At 36.2% G+C, this 17,229-nt stretch overlaps 1 protein-coding gene and 1 long non-coding RNA gene across 4 annotated transcripts; one reads left to right on the top strand and one right to left on the bottom strand.

Moving 5' to 3' along the window:
* Positions 1-635: 635 nt before the first annotated feature.
* On the bottom strand, positions 636-10,743 carry LOC113075088 (gastrula zinc finger protein XlCGF57.1). Of its 3 annotated transcripts, none has more exons than XR_003280889.1 (3): positions 5,761-6,124; positions 1,263-3,732; positions 636-1,212 (listed from the first exon to the last, which is right to left on the bottom strand). XR_003280889.1 is itself a non-coding variant. In XM_026247812.1 (3 exons), exons 1-3 carry the CDS (start codon positions 10,568-10,570, stop codon positions 2,159-2,161), a joined length of 2,445 nt encoding a protein of 814 aa, XP_026103597.1. In that variant the 5' UTR covers positions 10,571-10,743; the 3' UTR covers positions 639-2,158. The 3 variants fall into 3 exon arrangements, 2 of the variants coding, with proteins under 2 accessions (XP_026103596.1, XP_026103597.1); XM_026247812.1 differs by lacking the exon at positions 5,761-6,124 and adding exons at positions 8,937-9,734; positions 10,456-10,743 and having other exon boundaries at positions 639-3,690; XM_026247811.1 differs by having other exon boundaries at positions 636-3,732.
* Positions 6,898-17,191, top strand: LOC113075091 (uncharacterized). Its single transcript, XR_003280890.1, has 4 exons — positions 6,898-7,018; positions 14,603-14,654; positions 15,474-15,573; positions 17,099-17,191. It is a non-coding gene; the product is annotated as an uncharacterized LOC113075091 (long non-coding RNA).
* Positions 17,192-17,229: the final 38 nt, after the last annotated feature.

Genomic DNA, 17,229 nt, shown 5'->3' with positions numbered 1-17,229 from the left:
AATCCATCCGTCCCCTCTCCAAACCTCTTATCCGCTGTATGACCATGGGGGGCTGGGGTCTATCCCGGGGAAACATCCTGGACAGATGAGCTGTCCATCACAGGGCTCACACACCAACACACACAAACACAGCTATGTACTTTGAAATTCATATTGTGTAAAACTCATCTGCTATTAAGACTCTGACGGAAATATACGCATTATGAATTTTTATTCAGGGTTTTGAAAATCTAAATCTAATCGTTGTTTTAAAATTATTAAATCAGACTTTAGATTTGAAATGTTTCATTTTTTTTAAGTCCCACCATAATGTTTTGTAGGCTATTTTGCGTGCGAGGCAGTCATCTTAAGTACATTCATATAGAACCACTTTAGTTTAGCTGTTCCTTCTTACAATTTGTGAATAAAAACAACAGCTAAATTGTTAGTCTGATTTAAATCGAATAAATTTTTTTTTTTTTTAAATAGAAAATATTTTGATCATTAATGTTTCAATCCTGAGACTGCAAAGTCTCATATAATATAATATTTGATGACACTTAAATATTAAAGTCACCAATAAATAAAAATTTACAATTTAATTGAAGAATGAAATATTTATTCTAAAATACTTAAAATTATTATAAATTTTTTTCTAAATCATTATTATTATTTACAATTAATGTGCTCTTTTAATTTTTAATCAAAATAACTTTCCCTACCCCTTGAAATGACATCTCTTATCTCATGATGTGTGTACAATGACCTAAGATCATAAAAATAGCAAACAACAATGCTCCAGTCAATTTCAGATGGACAAAATCAAGTCCTGCATTTTTTTCTACCTCAAGATAGCTGATTCACTTATATATACAATACTGTACATCAGTCACAAAAGGATGAAACAATCTCTGAATGAAAGTGATAAACAACTAACATTGACTTTCTGTTTTGCAGCAGTTCAGTCAGGAAAAACTGGGCCAGTCCTTTTAGAAGTCGTCACTGCCTCCCTGCCAGGAAGATTTTTGTCTGACATTCGAAACTATTCAAAAGTACTCTCAAGTTAACTCTTCTGTAGCAGGAGAAGGGCATGAGGTGGGAAATAAAGTGATAAGAAATGAGAAGTTTATTGAAAAACCTTAGATATTTGTATTGGTCAAAGCTCTGATTGTATCTAAACAGAAGCATACATGCTCTTATATCAGTAAAAGGTTTTAGGGATTTTCTGCTTAACTGTGTATGTGGTCATGAATAGACTACTTTAACCTACTTTAAACAACAACCAGTGTGTTTCTTGGATAAATTCATGTAAAATGAGCACTTTCCATGTGTTACAGTTCTGCTTTTCACAGATTAATGAAACTTAAAGGGACACTTCACCCAAAAATGAGAAGTTCTGACTTGATTTTTTATTTACATTTTTTTATTTCCTCAGTAGAACAATAAAGAATTTTTTTTTTTGGACAAACTGTTGTCCTTCCAAATGGTACTCACCTGTGCTTATCCTTTATGCTGGAACCAATTTTTAAAGATTTGCTGGTTTCCTGGTACAATCCCATTTGGAAAGATTGACTCATCGTCAGAATAGTCCATCTGCCATCAGTGGTTCAACCGTAACATTATGAAGTGACGTGAATACTTTTTGTAAACAAAGAAAACAAGAATAACAGTGATGTGGAGAGACACAAAGGAGACAAATTGTTGAATAAAGTTGTTATTTTTGTTTTATTCGTGTACAAAAAAATATTCTGGTTGCTTCATAACATAACGTTTGTACCACTGATGGCAGAAGGACTATTTTGATGATGTCTTTCATACTTTTCTGGACCTTGACAGTGTAAGGTACTTGGCAATCAATGGGACAGTCCCAAGCCTCCCGGTTTTCATCCAAAATATCTTAAATTGTGTTCCGAAGACGAACAAACCTTTTACGGGTTTGGAACGACATGGTCGTAAGTGATTGAAGATTTTCAATTTGGGGTGGAGTATCCCTTTAACAAACAATTACAACAAACATTTAGAATATGTAGAATAATTGTGGAACTTTAAAATGAAGGGGAAACAGTGCATTTTCCATTATAATGATCAACAGAAACATTTTCTCATTAAGAGTAGGGGTGTAAAAGTGGCATCCTGACCAAATTGTCCCATTGGTCTCTTATTGGTCACGGCCAAATAATCATATAAACAGATTGACTACATCACTCTGCTCCGACAGCTGGTGGGTGTCCTGATACGCTATGACTGCTATCACTTCATCTGGATGGATGGTGTAGACAGGAGATAGCAGAGAAGATTCCCCAACTGCGTCAAAATGAATTCTCATGTGACGTTTCAGGTGTACGTGTTGTGTGAAACTCTTTCCACACTGAGGGCAGGTGAAAGGTTTCTCTCCAGTGTGAATTCTCATGTGATTCTCTAAGTTTTGTTTCACTGTGAAACTCTTTCCACACTCGGAGCAGGTGAACGCCGTTGCTTCATTGTGAATTTTCATGTGACTCTCAAGGCTTTGTTTCACAGTGAAACTTTTCCCACATTCACAGCAGATGAAGGGCTTCAGCCCAGTGTGAACTCTCATGTGACCATCAAGGTTTTGCTTTATTCTAAAACTCTTTCCACACACAAAGCAGGCGAAAGGCTTCTCTTCAGTATGAATTTTCATGTGTCTCTCAAGGTTGGTCTTCATTGTGAAACTGTTCCCACATAAAGGGCAGATGTAAAGCTTATCTTCAGTGTGGATTTTCATGTGTCTCTCAAGCTTTTGCTTCATTGTGAAACTCTTTCCACACTCGGAGCAGGTGAAAGGTTTCTCTCCAGTATGAGTGGTCATGTGGCTCTCGAGGCTTTGCTTCACTGTGAATCTCTTTCCACACTGAGGGCAGGAGAAAGGTTTCTCTCCAGTGTGAACTCTCATGTGACTCTCGAGGCTTTGTTTCACTGCAAATCTCTTTCCACACTGAGGGCAGGAGAAAGGTCTCTCTCCAGTGTGAATTCTCATGTGACTCTCGAGGCTTTGTTTCACTGCAAAACTCTTTCCACATTCAGGGCAAATGAAAGGCTTCTCTCCAGTGTGAGTCCACATGTGACGTTTAAGACTTTGATGTTGTGTGAAGCTCATCCCACAGATGGAGCAGGTGAAAGGTTTCTCTCCAATGTGAATGCTCATGTGACTTTTAAGACACTGTTTTGCTGTGAATCCTTTTCCACACTGAGGGCAGATGAACGGCTTTTCTCCAGTGTGAACTCTCAAGTGACTCTCGAGGCTTTGTTTGACTTTGTAACTCTTCCCACACTGAGGACAAGTGAAAGGTTTCTCATCAGTGTGAGTTCTTATGTGACGTTTAAGGTATCCTTGCTGTGTGAAGCTCATTTCACACTGAGGGCAGGTGAAAGGTTTTTCTCCAGTGTGAATTCTCATGTGACTTTTAAGGCTTTGTTTCGATGTGAAACTCTTATCACATTGAGGACAGATGAAAGGTTTCTCTCCAGTGTGACTTCTCATGTGAATGTTAAGCTGACCCTGTTGCGTGAAACTTTTTCCACAATGAGGGCAGGTGAATGGTTTCTCTCCAGTGTGAATCCTTAAATGAGCCTCAAGCTTTTGTTTCACTGTGAAACTTTTTCCACACTGAGAGCAATTGAATGGTTTCTCTTCAGAGTCAATTCTCATTTGCTCCTCAAGACTTGCTTGCTCAAAGAAATGCATCCCACCTTCATGCCAAGTGACAGAATCTTCTTTCTGTTCATTCTGATCTAAAACAAATGTTAAAATATCAATGTCAAAAATCAGTTCAATGATAATCAAGGTGAGATTGAGCTAGGGAAATTTAACAGCAGAATGCGACAGAGGTCTTTGACATACGATTTTAATGTCCATGCCTACAGAATTTTCCATGATAAGATACTGTTAGATCTCCTAAAAGGTGCTAACTCACTTGTATTTGTCAAAATAGGTTTAAACAGGATCCAAAAATCAAACCACTTTCATGGGTGGTTAGGGATGCATGTGGTCACATTAGACACGTTTCCACTGTCAGCCCAAAGCAAGTGGGTAAAACCTCACTCCCCTGACCCCAAGAGGTGCACTAGCAACTGATGTTAGAAGCTGTGGTCTTAAGAGTCCTTGTTAGTGCACTCACCTCCCATGCTGGTAACGCCAGTTCAAATCCCGCTTGGAGTGAATGAGGGGAGTAAAACCTGAAGAAGTTACATTGGTGCCGTGACCCAGGTAGGAGTGAGGTTTAGGAAGTGAATGTAATGGAGGACAGATAACAAGAGCTGTGTTGGTAATACCTGACTCTTCTGCTCTCAAGTAGCTGTAGGATTTACCATTAACCAGAGTCCAACAAATTGACACAACACTTTTTAAGATCAAGGAGATTCCCCAATAAGTAATTGATTGATCATAAAAACTAATCAGTGGTGCCTGATCGTCTGAGTCCACTGTCTTCCTTATATCTGCTAAATCTCAACTGGGTCTGGGTCTGAAAATTGATCAAAGAAGACCCTCCATTGTTCCAAAAACATAACCATTCTGTGGAACCAAATGGCCAAGCAACACCTTGTGACAATCATACACAAATGTATGGCCATTACAGGAAAGAGGAAACGTGATCGGGGTTAAAAGACCAAAATTAAAATGGGAAAACACCTGCAATGCCGATAATTCCAGTTCAAATCCTGCTCGGAGCTCAGCGAGTAATACCCAGAGGGGTTACATCGGGGCCTTGACCCAGATAAGAGTAAGGTTTAGTCGGGTGAGTGTAACACTCTGGTTATTTCTCACTCTGTTGCTCTATAACAGTAAAGTGAGATGTGAGATGTGAGAGGTCATCAAAACATCACCAGATCAGATAATTGTATGGAAAATGTATATAAATGCTCATTCTTTTTTTAATAAAACATAAACAGAGTTTTGTTTAGTATTTTATCTAAATGTTTAAACCTTAAAAGCCATGATGGAGTTATTTTGTACATTCATGTGATAAAAATAAAAATAAACAGAAGCAGATGTAACTGCTCTGTAACTTTAATTTTTACTGTAAATCATAGATCAAACATCAATGATGAATCCTTAAGTTTTTATGTTAAGTCAAAAGTCAGCTTCTGTCATGTTCACACCACTATTATTTTATACACATTTGGGACACATTCAATGTGGAGAGAGCATGTAGCCTAAATCTACTAGATGTAGACTTTAAAAAAGCAGTACATAAAATGACTATCTATTTTTAACATTCAAAATGGATTTATATATATATATATATATATATATATATATGTGTGTGTGTGTGTGTGTGTGTGAAGTAACTTCATAATCACTAAGGAATAAAAGCTAGTTTATAGTTATTACATTAAATTAATTATTTAAAAATAATTTATTAAATTCAATTACCCCCAATTCCCTTTTCTATTATACTGAACAATTTTCAGCTTGCAGAATGTTTTGGAAGGCAGTCAATAAAGAAATTCTGCTTAGAGAGTGGTGTAGATGTCTTTTTAATTTTATTATAAGGAATGAATGATCATTTATTCAAGAGTCTGAAAATCACATTTTAAAAACATTTAGCTTCTCTGACTTCAGTCTGATTTTAGATATAAAAAAACAATAGAAGAAAAAAAATTAGTTGCTCTAACAAATCCGCAAGTATTGCGGTCATTTTAACATCTGGAATAACCACCCTTCTAGGCTTGTAAATCATTTGACACATGTCACGATCAACAAATAACAGATTAATTTAACTATTTCGATTTTGCGTGTCTGACAAATAATCAACTTACTCTCTGTTTCACTGTTCTGCTCCTGTTTAGGTGACGACTGGCAGGTTTTTGTCTTCACATCTGGTGCCTGTGTTGTCTGGTTGCTTTCATGCTGCTCCATCTTTATCGATCAAGTTTATTTCGCAGAATAGGCTACCCGTTAGTCAGTTTTAATACATTCTATTCTCTATAAGACATTCTACAATCGAAACTGATTTGGTTTGAAATATAAGCATTATTAATGCAGCGATGGGCGCTTTCAAAACACTGGTTCATGAAGATCCGAAACGTCAACGATTCTTTTGTTTCGAATCAGTGGTTCGGAGCACGCATCAACCTAGCCAGGACACGTGATTTCAGCAAAAGAGCCTTCGCTACGTCATAAGTTGGCCATTTCGATGTATTTCCAATAGAGGGCGGTGAATTCAGTGTTGTATAATTTAATGTCAGGTTAGGCTATGTAAGTTACAAAGAAAATAAATCACGAAATACTTCTAGCCTATATATTTTCCATAGAATGTAGCTAAATGAATAATACTATATAATATTTCAATTGGACTAACTGAATTTCTGTAAAATGGATTTCATCAATTTACATTATTAAATTATTTATTAACATTAGCTCAATCAGAAATATGTAAAGCCAATGGAAAAAAAATGTCTACCAAACAGTGTAGTTAGAGTAATTAAATATTTCAACTTTTCAGTAAGAAAAAATATGTTTTAAAAACATAAATAGCCTACATTAAAAAACAAAAAACAAACAGAGAACTGAAAACAAAGGTTTTTTTTTTAACCTGTCTTTAACAGAATATTTGGCGGAGGTACCTTATTCTAATTAAGGAATACACATTCAAGAGGTTTTCTTCATTAATTCGGAATAACTTGTTAAATCAAACTTTCATAAGCAGTTCACGTCAAAACATTAATGACAAAGTTTCCTCGCATTAAATAGGTTTTTGAAAGTGACGGAACAGATTTATAATTCCATGACATGTCCTAAATATAACCAGCTTTAAAATGCTTAAACTGTTACTGACAAAATCTTTAGAAAATAATTTCATTGATTTACAGTGCTCAATAATAGGCCTATAACGATGAATATATCTTCTCTTAGGACTGATGTTTGTTTCGTATTTGGCTGAAATCTGCTCCGCTCCCGCGCGTCCGCAATTTGAATTCACAATTCCAACGGTTTTCCTCTATTGGTTGTGGTTCATGGGTCTGTGCGTTCATCTTGCGTCTCTGTCTGATTGTGTGCGTCTGTTAACTAACAAATGTAAGAACCTTTTTTACTTCCTTACTTCCCTCAGATCTAAAATAATAATAATTACATTGACAACTATTATACAAATCTATTATCTTGTACCCGAAATGTACTTCGCTTTAGCATCTATAGAGAATGTGAATGTAACTTTTGAAACAGATAGTTAGACTTGGATTTGTGGATTCGTCTGAAAGAAGAAAGTCATATACTGTACACCTAGGATGATGCTTCGGGGGTGAGTGGCAAAACACAGCATTTTATTTTTGGGAGAAAGAAACCCTTTAAGGCAACACTTTAAAAAAAAAGTTCCATTAGTTAATGTTAATGTATTAAGTCAACTAACATAAACAAACAATGAACAATACATTTACAGTTACAGTATTTATTAATCTTTTTTAAAGTTAATAAAATTACAGTTGTTCACTGTTAGTTCATGTCAATTCATAGTGCATTAACTGTTAACAGACACAACTTTTTATTTTAATAATGCATTAGTAAATGTTGAACAATGTAAGATTACACATCATTAGAAAAATGTGGCAAACAAATATTAAGTAAGGCTATATATAATGTATACAGGATTATATATAAATGATAAATGAGTAAAGAAATACACAAATAATGGAAGAAAACCCACAAAAACATTGCTATTTAATTAACTATGTAGTTCTGTTAGGGCTATACAAGTTTTAAAAAGCCACATTTCCACGGGCCAGTGCGAGCCAGGGCTTAAAATGGGCCAGCTGGGGCTAATAGCATCGGGCCAGTAGCACCGAGGCCAGAATAGCGCAGGGTTTCCACAGTGGAGCTTGAAGCACCGCTACACGTCACTAAAACACGCCTTTTACACGCCTCTCAGAACAACGTCATGCAACCTCATCATTTCACCAACAAAGAGAAGTTATCATAAAACTAAGAAATAAGTCACTGGAACATGCGCGATCTCAAAACAAACATGATAAAAGCAGCCGTTTGTTTGCATGCTTTGTTAAATACTCAAATTAAAAAGCATCTATGTTTTAACTATAGAATACATGATACATTGATCATATTTAATTTATCAGGACTCAAAATTAATCACACATAAATACACTTATTTCTATTTTATTTATTTTTAACGCTCATGAAAATAGCCTGCTTATTCAGTCATAACGTCAATATTTAGCGTGCATAGTCTTTTACATCGCTTATAAATATTTCTGCCTTGTTTAGTGATTATAATCAACATCGGATCAAGTTATTTCAAACACTTGCTGCTAACTAAGAGTGAGTTTTGAGCTCAACTTATTTTAAAACGTCTTTAATGCTGGTGTTATAGCTGTTATCTTTCTGAAATGATCCGCGCTGACGCTCTCTAGACACAGAGAAACTCCGCCTTTGTTGATAACCCCTCCTCTAGCCCCAGCTGGCCCGCTTTGGCCCAAGGTTTTCGTCGGGCCAAAAAACCCTGGCCGTTGGCCCCGAGAAAGCCCCGGCGAGGCACGATCAAGCCCCGGAAGTGACAGTGGAAACGCGACTGGCCCTAGCACACACTAGCACGCATGCTTTAAGCCCGACAGCTAATGAATCATCAAGACCGCCTGCAGTTTCTGCAAGTAAACTAATTGTAACGGTATTCCATGTATTCTTATTGTGTCAAATGGCCAAATCTATATCACATACTCAATAGCTGGTGGGTTTTCTGAACTGTCGAAAGGCCTCTCTCCAGTGTGAATTCTCATGTGTCTCGTAAGGCGATGTTTCATTGTGAAACTCTTTTCACACTCGGAACAGCTGTAAGGCTTCTCTGCTGTGTGAACTCTCATGTGTCTCTGAAGGTTTTGTCTTATTCTGCAACACTTTCCGCACAGAGGGCAAATGAAAGGCTTTTCTCCAGTGTGAATGCTTATGTGATTCTGAAGGTTTTTTCTCAATCTGCAACACTTTCCACAGTGAGGGCACACGTATGGCCTTTCACCAGTGTGAATTCTCATGTGAACATTAAGATTTTGTCTCTCTCTGAAACTGTTTCCACACTCGGCACATATGAAAGGTTTCTCTCCAGTGTGAATTCTCATGTGCTTCTCAAGGGATTGTTTAAAACCAAAGCCCCTTCCACACTCAGAGCAGGTGAAAAGCTTCTCTCCAGTGTGAACTTTCATGTGTTGCTTAAGACTCTTGTTGACGATGAAACTCTTTCCACACTCCGAACAGGTAAAGGGTTTCTCTCCAGTGTGATTTCTCATGTGATATTTAAGGTTTTGTTTCACTGTGAAACCTTTTCCACACTCAGAGCAGGTGAAAGGTTTTTCTCCAGTGTGAATTTTCATGTGTTGTTTAAGGACCTTCTCCATTTTGAAACTCTTTCCACACACGAAGCAGGTGAAAGGTTTCTCTACACTGTGGATTTTCATGTGTTGATTAAGGATCCTCTTCAGTTTGAAACTCTTTCCACACTCAGAGCATGTGAAAGGTTTCTCTCCAGTGTGAACAATCATGTGGTCATTAAGGACCCTCTTCTTTTTGAAACTCTTTCCACATTCAGAACAGATGAAAGCTTTCTCTTCGGAGTGACTGGTCATGTGGTCATTAAGGATCCTTTTATTTTTGAATCTCTTTCCACATTCAGAACAGGTGAAAGCTTTCTCTTCGGAGTGAATTCTCATGTGCTGCTTATGGTTTGCTTCTTGAATGAAAGGCATCCCACATTGATGGTTAGTGACCGAATCTTCTTTCAGTTCCTTCTGATCTAAAATAAACATAAAAGATCCCAGTAATCAGTATAAGAACAATAAATAATATTACTGTAATATTGTTGCGGTGGTCTTCTTGATGCTAGTTTGATTTTTATTTATTTATTTGGTGAGCAGTTAGTTGGCCAGGAGCAAAATGGTCTTAGCCTATGATTTAGTCATTTTTAGAAACTTTTCTGTTGTTACATACAGCAAACAAAATAACAGACTCAGAAACAAACCATGAGTCTGCAGACACTGTTATTATTATAATCACACGGTAATATATCGGTTTATTCAACTGTATGTAAACATATATGTTCCAACTATAATCATGTTTTGCTCCCCAGTTTCTCTAACCTGTTAGGTGAATTCATTTGTTTTCGCATTTGGCATTTAATATATTTGGCATCAGTATATCCAATTACAACATATGTGAGAAATTTTACATTTTATCACTGGCCTGTTTCTCTGGTAAATTGTTAAAGTTACCTTAATTATAAAATCATCTATGAAATTACTTTTATTGTCTAAAACCTCTATCATGAAGGCCTTTGGCATCTCTGGAGTCATTTTTAGTTAACGACTTTTAAAGTAGCCTAGTTGGTCTCACAAAACATGTGGAGAAAGCTAAACACTTCTCTATCATTTTACACACGTAACGTAATATTTCAATAGTCGCCATCACACCATAACCGAATTAACTTATTCTTTCTAAGTTGCAAATAACCAGCTTACATTTTTCATTCTCCCGCCTTTGCCTTCGTGAGGATTGGCGGTTTGTTGTCTTCACATCTGGCATTGTACTGCTGTTTTCACGCTGCTCCATCTTTATAACCAGGCAGTTTTCCATCCCGGTTATTTCGAAGATATAATCAGTCAGGTTTGATTCACTGCTTTCCTTATTAGAGAGTCCACGTCTAAATCTGTTTCGATTTGAAACAGGAACGTATAATGTGGTAATGGGCAAAATCACAACACTTCTCCACGAAGCTTCGAAACTATGAATCTTTTGTTCTGAATCAATCAGGGGTTCGAAACACGTATGAAGCCGACCAATCACGTGGTTTCAGCAAACGATGCTTTATTACGTCACACACTGGTTTGATTCTTTTGGAATTTAAATGGTTCTCCGCTAGAGGGCAATGAACAGATAAACCAGCGTCTGATATAGTTGTACCTGATCGGGGTTCAGTTTTATAATGTAGGTTGGTGTATCTATAATGGCAAAAAGGAGAGTGATATTTAATTATCTCTAAATGTTTGCATTAAACACACACAGCAAGCACTACAAATTATTCAAATTAAGAACAAAAATAAACATACACTTAATGTGTTTTGTATATTGCCATTGTATATTCTGTCATTAAATATAGGTTTGGTCCGTGTTCTTGTTGCACTTGGTTTTGGTCAACAGGTGTCGCAAGTGTAAAGCGTTTCGAGGATCGTTTTACAAATCAATTGGATCCAAAGCAAAATGCTCCATTTAGCGCTGCATTATTTTAATAAATAATAGCTATCTCTATCCAAACTTCGTGTGAGCAGTTAAAATACACAAAGTAACGCGAGGGAATATCATAGTTTGTGGAGAACATAGAGATGTGTGCATCGGGCTTATGTTTGATCCTGTGCACAATAATGTGGTTACCTATATGTTTGTACAACAAAGCATATATTAGGCTATCTAAACCTTTTCAGTTTTTTACCCACACCTCATCGTACTATGTGAAAGGATGAGTGTCTCTTTCTAACAATGCAACAACAAATGAAACTCTGTTATTATACCTGTATAATAATTTATGAGCTTTAACTGTAGCACATATGGAAATGAAAACACACATCTAGCTTATTGTTCTCTTTTCTTTTTGAACCCTTCTTGAATTGAGATCTGAAGGAGCTGAAAGCATTAAGTAAAGGATGAAAACTCATCTTATCTTGAAGGACACTAGTGAGAAAGAGTGGAGCCGAAGCACAAAGACTGTATTGTTTTGGAATATGTGTGTGGGCCGAGGTTATATCATCTGTTTGTTTGTTTTACATACTGACACAATTGAGTATCAATCCAAGTTAGGGCACCCAATTAACATCTACTGTGAATAGATATTAGATAATAATAGACTAAGACTAAGACTAACTCTTGGCAGTGTTAGATATGAATTGCAGTATTATTTTGTTGTATTCATGGGCCTTAAATCATGTTGGGGATGTGTCCAGAATGTGGTTTAATCTTTATGCTTTTCTTCTTAGGCCATTCTTAGAGATTTCATTCCCATTCAGATAATAAAACCTAGACACACAAACACAGAGATAATTGTCAATGTAAAGCAATATCAGTTCATGCTCATTTACTCACTGTGTGATTCAACACTGTTGTCAAAAATGACAATCACTTGCTATGTAAAAGATAACAGCAAGGGCTCTAATGTACCAACCAACACACAGGGCTGTTAAATATATAAATTCCTTGTCACAAATACACGCTTGATCATTAACGTTAGTAAATGCGGCATCTTAAGTAAACTAGATTTTTACAGTTTCTGTGAGTGATAACAGCACAGCTGTCCTCCTCAGGCTCTACAATTTCAGCTCCTTCATGTTCAGGCCAAGAGAAGACATTTCAATGGTGTTAGATGTTTTTGTCATTTCCTATTATGTGCAATCCCAGCTAACAAAAATATCTTCTAAGAATATTTTACTAATATTCACATGAGTTATGTGTTCTTTGAATGTTAAAAACATACATTTTTACAAGTTTTATTCTTAGTTATGCAAATGTTACAGGATCATTCTATTTGATCATTCAGCAAACATACTGGGAATGCTACTTTTGAATGTTCTCTGAACTTTCAGAAACTAGTAACATAAAAAAAAAAGTTAAACATTTTAAAAAAAATATGTTAAAAAACATGTTAAAAAATGTGTTAAAAACCATTAATCATGCATAATATTTTTTGTGGTAATTTTGTGTTTTATAAATGATGATTAAAAGTTTTTGAAGATAAAAAGACAACATGGACATAAAAGTAACTTATGCATAACTTGTAAGAGATTATATCTGCAACTGACATAATGGTGACTTTTAATGTCATATTAATGATTTACCAAAGCAGTAAGGAAAAATAAATAAATGAATAAATAAATGTAAAGTGTTCCCGTTTCCACAGAGACCCACACTGTTTACATTGAAAGCAGTCAGCTTAAAGGTCTAAGTATGGTGTCCTTGGTAAATTAGCATCAGTGCAATCGCTGATTATCTCATTAACACGATTGTAAAGCAGCAAAAGATTATATAATTACAGCTTAAATGCTTTCAAAACCCTTTTCATAGACGTAGAATCAGCAGAGTTTGTTAACATCAGTGTATGAGACATGCATGAAACATTCTGCCATATGATTATACAGTCTGTGAGAATCATGGACCTGCATGATCCTGATTGGTCAGTTCAACATGCAAATCTAAATAATAAATTTTTGATGAGCTTGGTTGTAAGTGCAGAATAGACTGTGCAGTGAGAAATAGAGGAGTGTGAGAGAAGAAAAACTTGAGGCATGGTGAGTGGGTGGATGGATGAATGCAGCTCTGAAGGCTGTGCTGTGCTTAGTACCTCTGTTCTCTATCTGTCTATCTATCTATCTATCTATCTATCTATCTATCTATCTATCTATCTATCTATCCTGCATTGTGAAAACATGGTTATTTAAATAAAATCAAATAGATGCACATAGTTAATGAACTATGCCGTGAGTTTCTGAGTGTAGACATCTCACCATTTTCTAACCCATGTCATATATTTTTTGGCTGACAAATATGCATTATCTGAAGTTTATTAGTTTAGTTAAACAGTATAATCCAAATATATGGAAATCTTGTTTGCAATTCAAATATGTAAATCTCTGAAATGTACTCTGTTGACTCTGTTCATGAACTTATTGCTTTTTGCTTATTATGAAGTATAGTGACACAGATGTTTGGACACAGACTGTCTCCTCTTTAATCAGGGTTTGGTCTGTTTCAGTGGTCCTTCCCCTTAGAGCCTCCAAGTGGATGTTTATTCTGATCGACAGAAGGTCTGAACTTCATACAGACTTTCTCATCAAAGTCAATGCTGTGACTGCTGGCTTCAGTGACACACAAGGCCTGTGTGTGTGTGTGTGTATTTTAGGCTGCTTGCTTCACACCAAAACCTCTCATTCTAGCCTCTTTTTCCCCTCTCGACTTCAAAGCCATCATTCATATTTCTGTCTACATTTATTCCTGTTACTACCAGGTTCAGAAACACACACTGGTTTTAAAGCATATAGGATGTATGAGAAATTAATGTATGCATTGAATATTAAACTGCTGCTTTTGAATCATTGTGCTTAACTAATGCACACACTTGATCTGTCATTTTTATAATAACAGCTGTGATTTTTTTTTAATTTAATTTGATTGCCCTTCCAAAAGTTAAGATATTCTTAGGCAGATAATGCAAAACAACTGGCAGTTTTTTAACGCAAGTTATTTTCCTTATCGTAACCATCATTCACAAATTAAAGCCTTATCATAAACCTTTGAGATAAGAAATCAAATTTCACAGGGATGCAGACAGAAAAGATTCAACACAACACCCTCTTACACACACACATTTATTTTTTATCACGGTGGACACTTTCAATTGGCAAACTCTCAAACAAACCTACTTTTTATTAAGATTTTTTTAAGCTTGTTATTTTTTCCCCCAGACTAGGTAAAATATAATATGTTATGTGATCGTGGGCATTTTCATGTCCTTTCTCTATTTATTTATTTTTGCAGTAATTCTACTTTATATGAAACACAACACTCACACATTTCTGCTTCTGACACGTTCATTAATTTGGTCTTTTTTATTGAATCTTCCAGCTCAGCTCTGAGGTGCAGTCGGGGGACGTTGAGACCACCTGCTGTAAAACAGGTTTGGATCAAAAGGAAACACAAGAAGGCTTATTCACAAACACTCACTCAGAAGAACAGTGCAGCACAGAGACACACACACAGACCACAGACATACACTGAGGGCCACACAAGCTCTGGAGGATGATGCACTCACACAAACACATTAAAAGATGTGTCACAACCCTTATATGCACTTTACTAGGCAAGAATCATCATGAAATCACAGTGATGATTATTATTTTACAGTAACTCAAGACAATAAACACAGTTTAAATGTATTTACTTTAATTCAAATGTCCTTAGAAGCTCAATCAATCTTTTTGCAGTGTCCTAAAAGGGAAACTGGAGATAAAATAAGAAAAAGAGAATATATTTTGAGGAACATTTGGATTCAGACAACACGGACCTCACTTCCTTTGTGTTTCACAGAATAAGGGTATAGTACAAAACAGATAAAGTTTCTTTAACACAAGATGTAGGATCTAACAACAGGCCTTCAAACAATAGAGAAACCAGGTGTTTTGGAAGGATATTTATTTCTTTTGAGTTTGTTTGTGCATGTTAGGCTTCATTTATGTTCATATTTGTCATGTTTTGATGACCTCTAGTCTGCTAATAGACAGGTAAAAAAAAATATGTTTTACTTGATAAGTTGGTTTCACTGGATAAGTTGTTAAATGTATGGCTGTATATGTGGCTTGGATGCACAGAATAGTCGATTAGTCAACTACTTAAACAGCTAGTCTGTGCTCAAGAGTGAATTAAACATGAACATAGTGTAAAAACCGCAGTCATAAACAATCAGACTCACAGTAAGCACGCTGTTTTTTATTATCAGAGATCAAGCCTGGATCCTGTTCATGTCAGTGAGAGATCAGCAATGACAGCGGTTAGACAGACAGCCATGTACTCTGTTTAAATGCACACCACATGAGTACGTGAGTATACATATCACTACTTCATGTGATTGCTTGAAGAAGCCCATAGTCTCTTATACATAAGGGATAATGCACGGCTAGCTGAGTGTTAAACGATTTAATGCATGAGGTGGAGGACAACAACCACCCTCCGCGAAGTACATTGAAATCATTTCATGCATCTCTCTCTCTTTTGATAATTCATTCAAATAAATGCTATAATTCATTCAAATGTGATCATACCACACTGTTTCACCTCTGAGTCTGATTGTCTAAAGTAGGCAGCAATGTTAGCGCTAATGAGCCATAACTGACAAAAATATCATTAGCATCCTTACCGTCAAATATTGCACTGCAAACATCATTAAAATCTATAACTTAAAAGTCTTAGGAAAGAGTTGACAACAAGTTTCTGTCGCTTATGTGTACAAAGATAATGTGCGACCCCTGACCCCTGTCTCTCTCTCTCTCTGTCTCTCTCTCTCTCTCTCTCGTGTTTGTGTGTGAGTAACGTGTGTGGGTGTGTGTGCCCCAATTCGTTTTAATGCACACTTGCCAGAAACGAGTATTCAGACGAACCATAATGAGTCTTAATTAAGGCGAATGTAACTTCACAGAACGTTTTGCATTTGACTGCAGTACTTTTCAAAGGTATTTCTTTGTGATGTAAATAAGTGCTAGACTGATGTTTTTGCCCATTGCACTTGAGTCTCAAGACTTTGCATTCTTTTCATGTTTGTGTTTTGCGAGGCTTTGTGTGTGTGTGTATGTGTATGTGTGTGTATGTGTGTGTGTGTGTGTGTGAATGACACTAACAATGTAGTTATTTATGCATAATGAAAAACAAATACTGTATGTCAGGCAATTTGCATTTGCAACATTGAAGATACTAGTCATGCATTAGTCACGCTTTTATCCAGAGCAAGTTACATTGCAATTAGGCTTTTCATGCAACCTCTACTGTGTACAGGAACACAGAATCACCTGTTTTCTTTAAAGGAAATCTTTAAAGATTTTGTACAAATATTGACTGAAACATTTCTGTATGGTTTCATCCCATATGTAATAAGACTCGACACAATCCCACTGCCCAGAGATCTCCAAACACAGAACAAATTCAGCACAGTTCAGCGAGCATTTCATAAATGTCATAAACATGCATGTCATAAACATGTCATACAAGTGTGATTGTCAGAGCCATTAGCTGTATGACACTTGTGCTTTTTGCATGTCATGAATCTGTCCTCGGTTCTGATAATGCTCTGCACTAATAGAGGCTTTGAATTACGCTCATTTGTATTTTAGACAAACAGTTTGTCCTGCTGCTGTAAACAGCATATGATTGTTATCACTGAGCCTCTGAGAGTCGCTCTCTTTGCCTTTAAATGTGTGATTGCATTCTCACTGATTCACTATTTAGTTTTCTTCAGTGGTGAAAATAATCGTGACACGTCACAGATTGACCTCTTGGCTTAAAGGAGAACAAATTTAAGATGCAAGAAAGATAGATTGTATTTTTATTTGTTATTTATCTTTTTTTAAACAGCAGAGAGAATGACATCATATCCTGTTCATCGCACAAACACTGCTAACGTGCTGGAATTGAAGTCAGAAGAAAATGAAAGTTGTATCATTCCAGGACAGGGTAAACACATCCTCTCCTTTATTGCCATCTCA

The sequence above is a fragment of the Carassius auratus genome, unplaced genomic scaffold (genome assembly GCF_003368295.1).
Source record: "Carassius auratus strain Wakin unplaced genomic scaffold, ASM336829v1 scaf_tig00016366, whole genome shotgun sequence".
Lineage (NCBI taxonomy): Eukaryota > Metazoa > Chordata > Actinopteri > Cypriniformes > Cyprinidae > Carassius > Carassius auratus.
Note: the sequence above shows the minus strand (reverse complement) of the source record. Positions and strands in the feature narration are given on the sequence as shown.

Excerpts from the sequence above, each read along its gene's own strand:
- LOC113075088 (XM_026247812.1), bottom strand. The coding sequence starts at position 10,570 with ATGGAAAACTGCCTGGTTATAAAGATGGAGCAGCGTGAAAACAGCAGT. Across the intron at positions 9,735-10,455 it reads AAGGCGGGAGAATGAAAAAT|ATCAGAAGGAACTGAAAGAA; the intron begins GTAAGCTGGTTA and ends TGTTTATTTTAG. Across the intron at positions 3,691-8,936 it reads GCCATACGTGTGCCCTCACT|GTGGGATGCATTTCTTTGAG; the intron begins GTGGAAAGTGTT and ends CTTGGCATGAAG.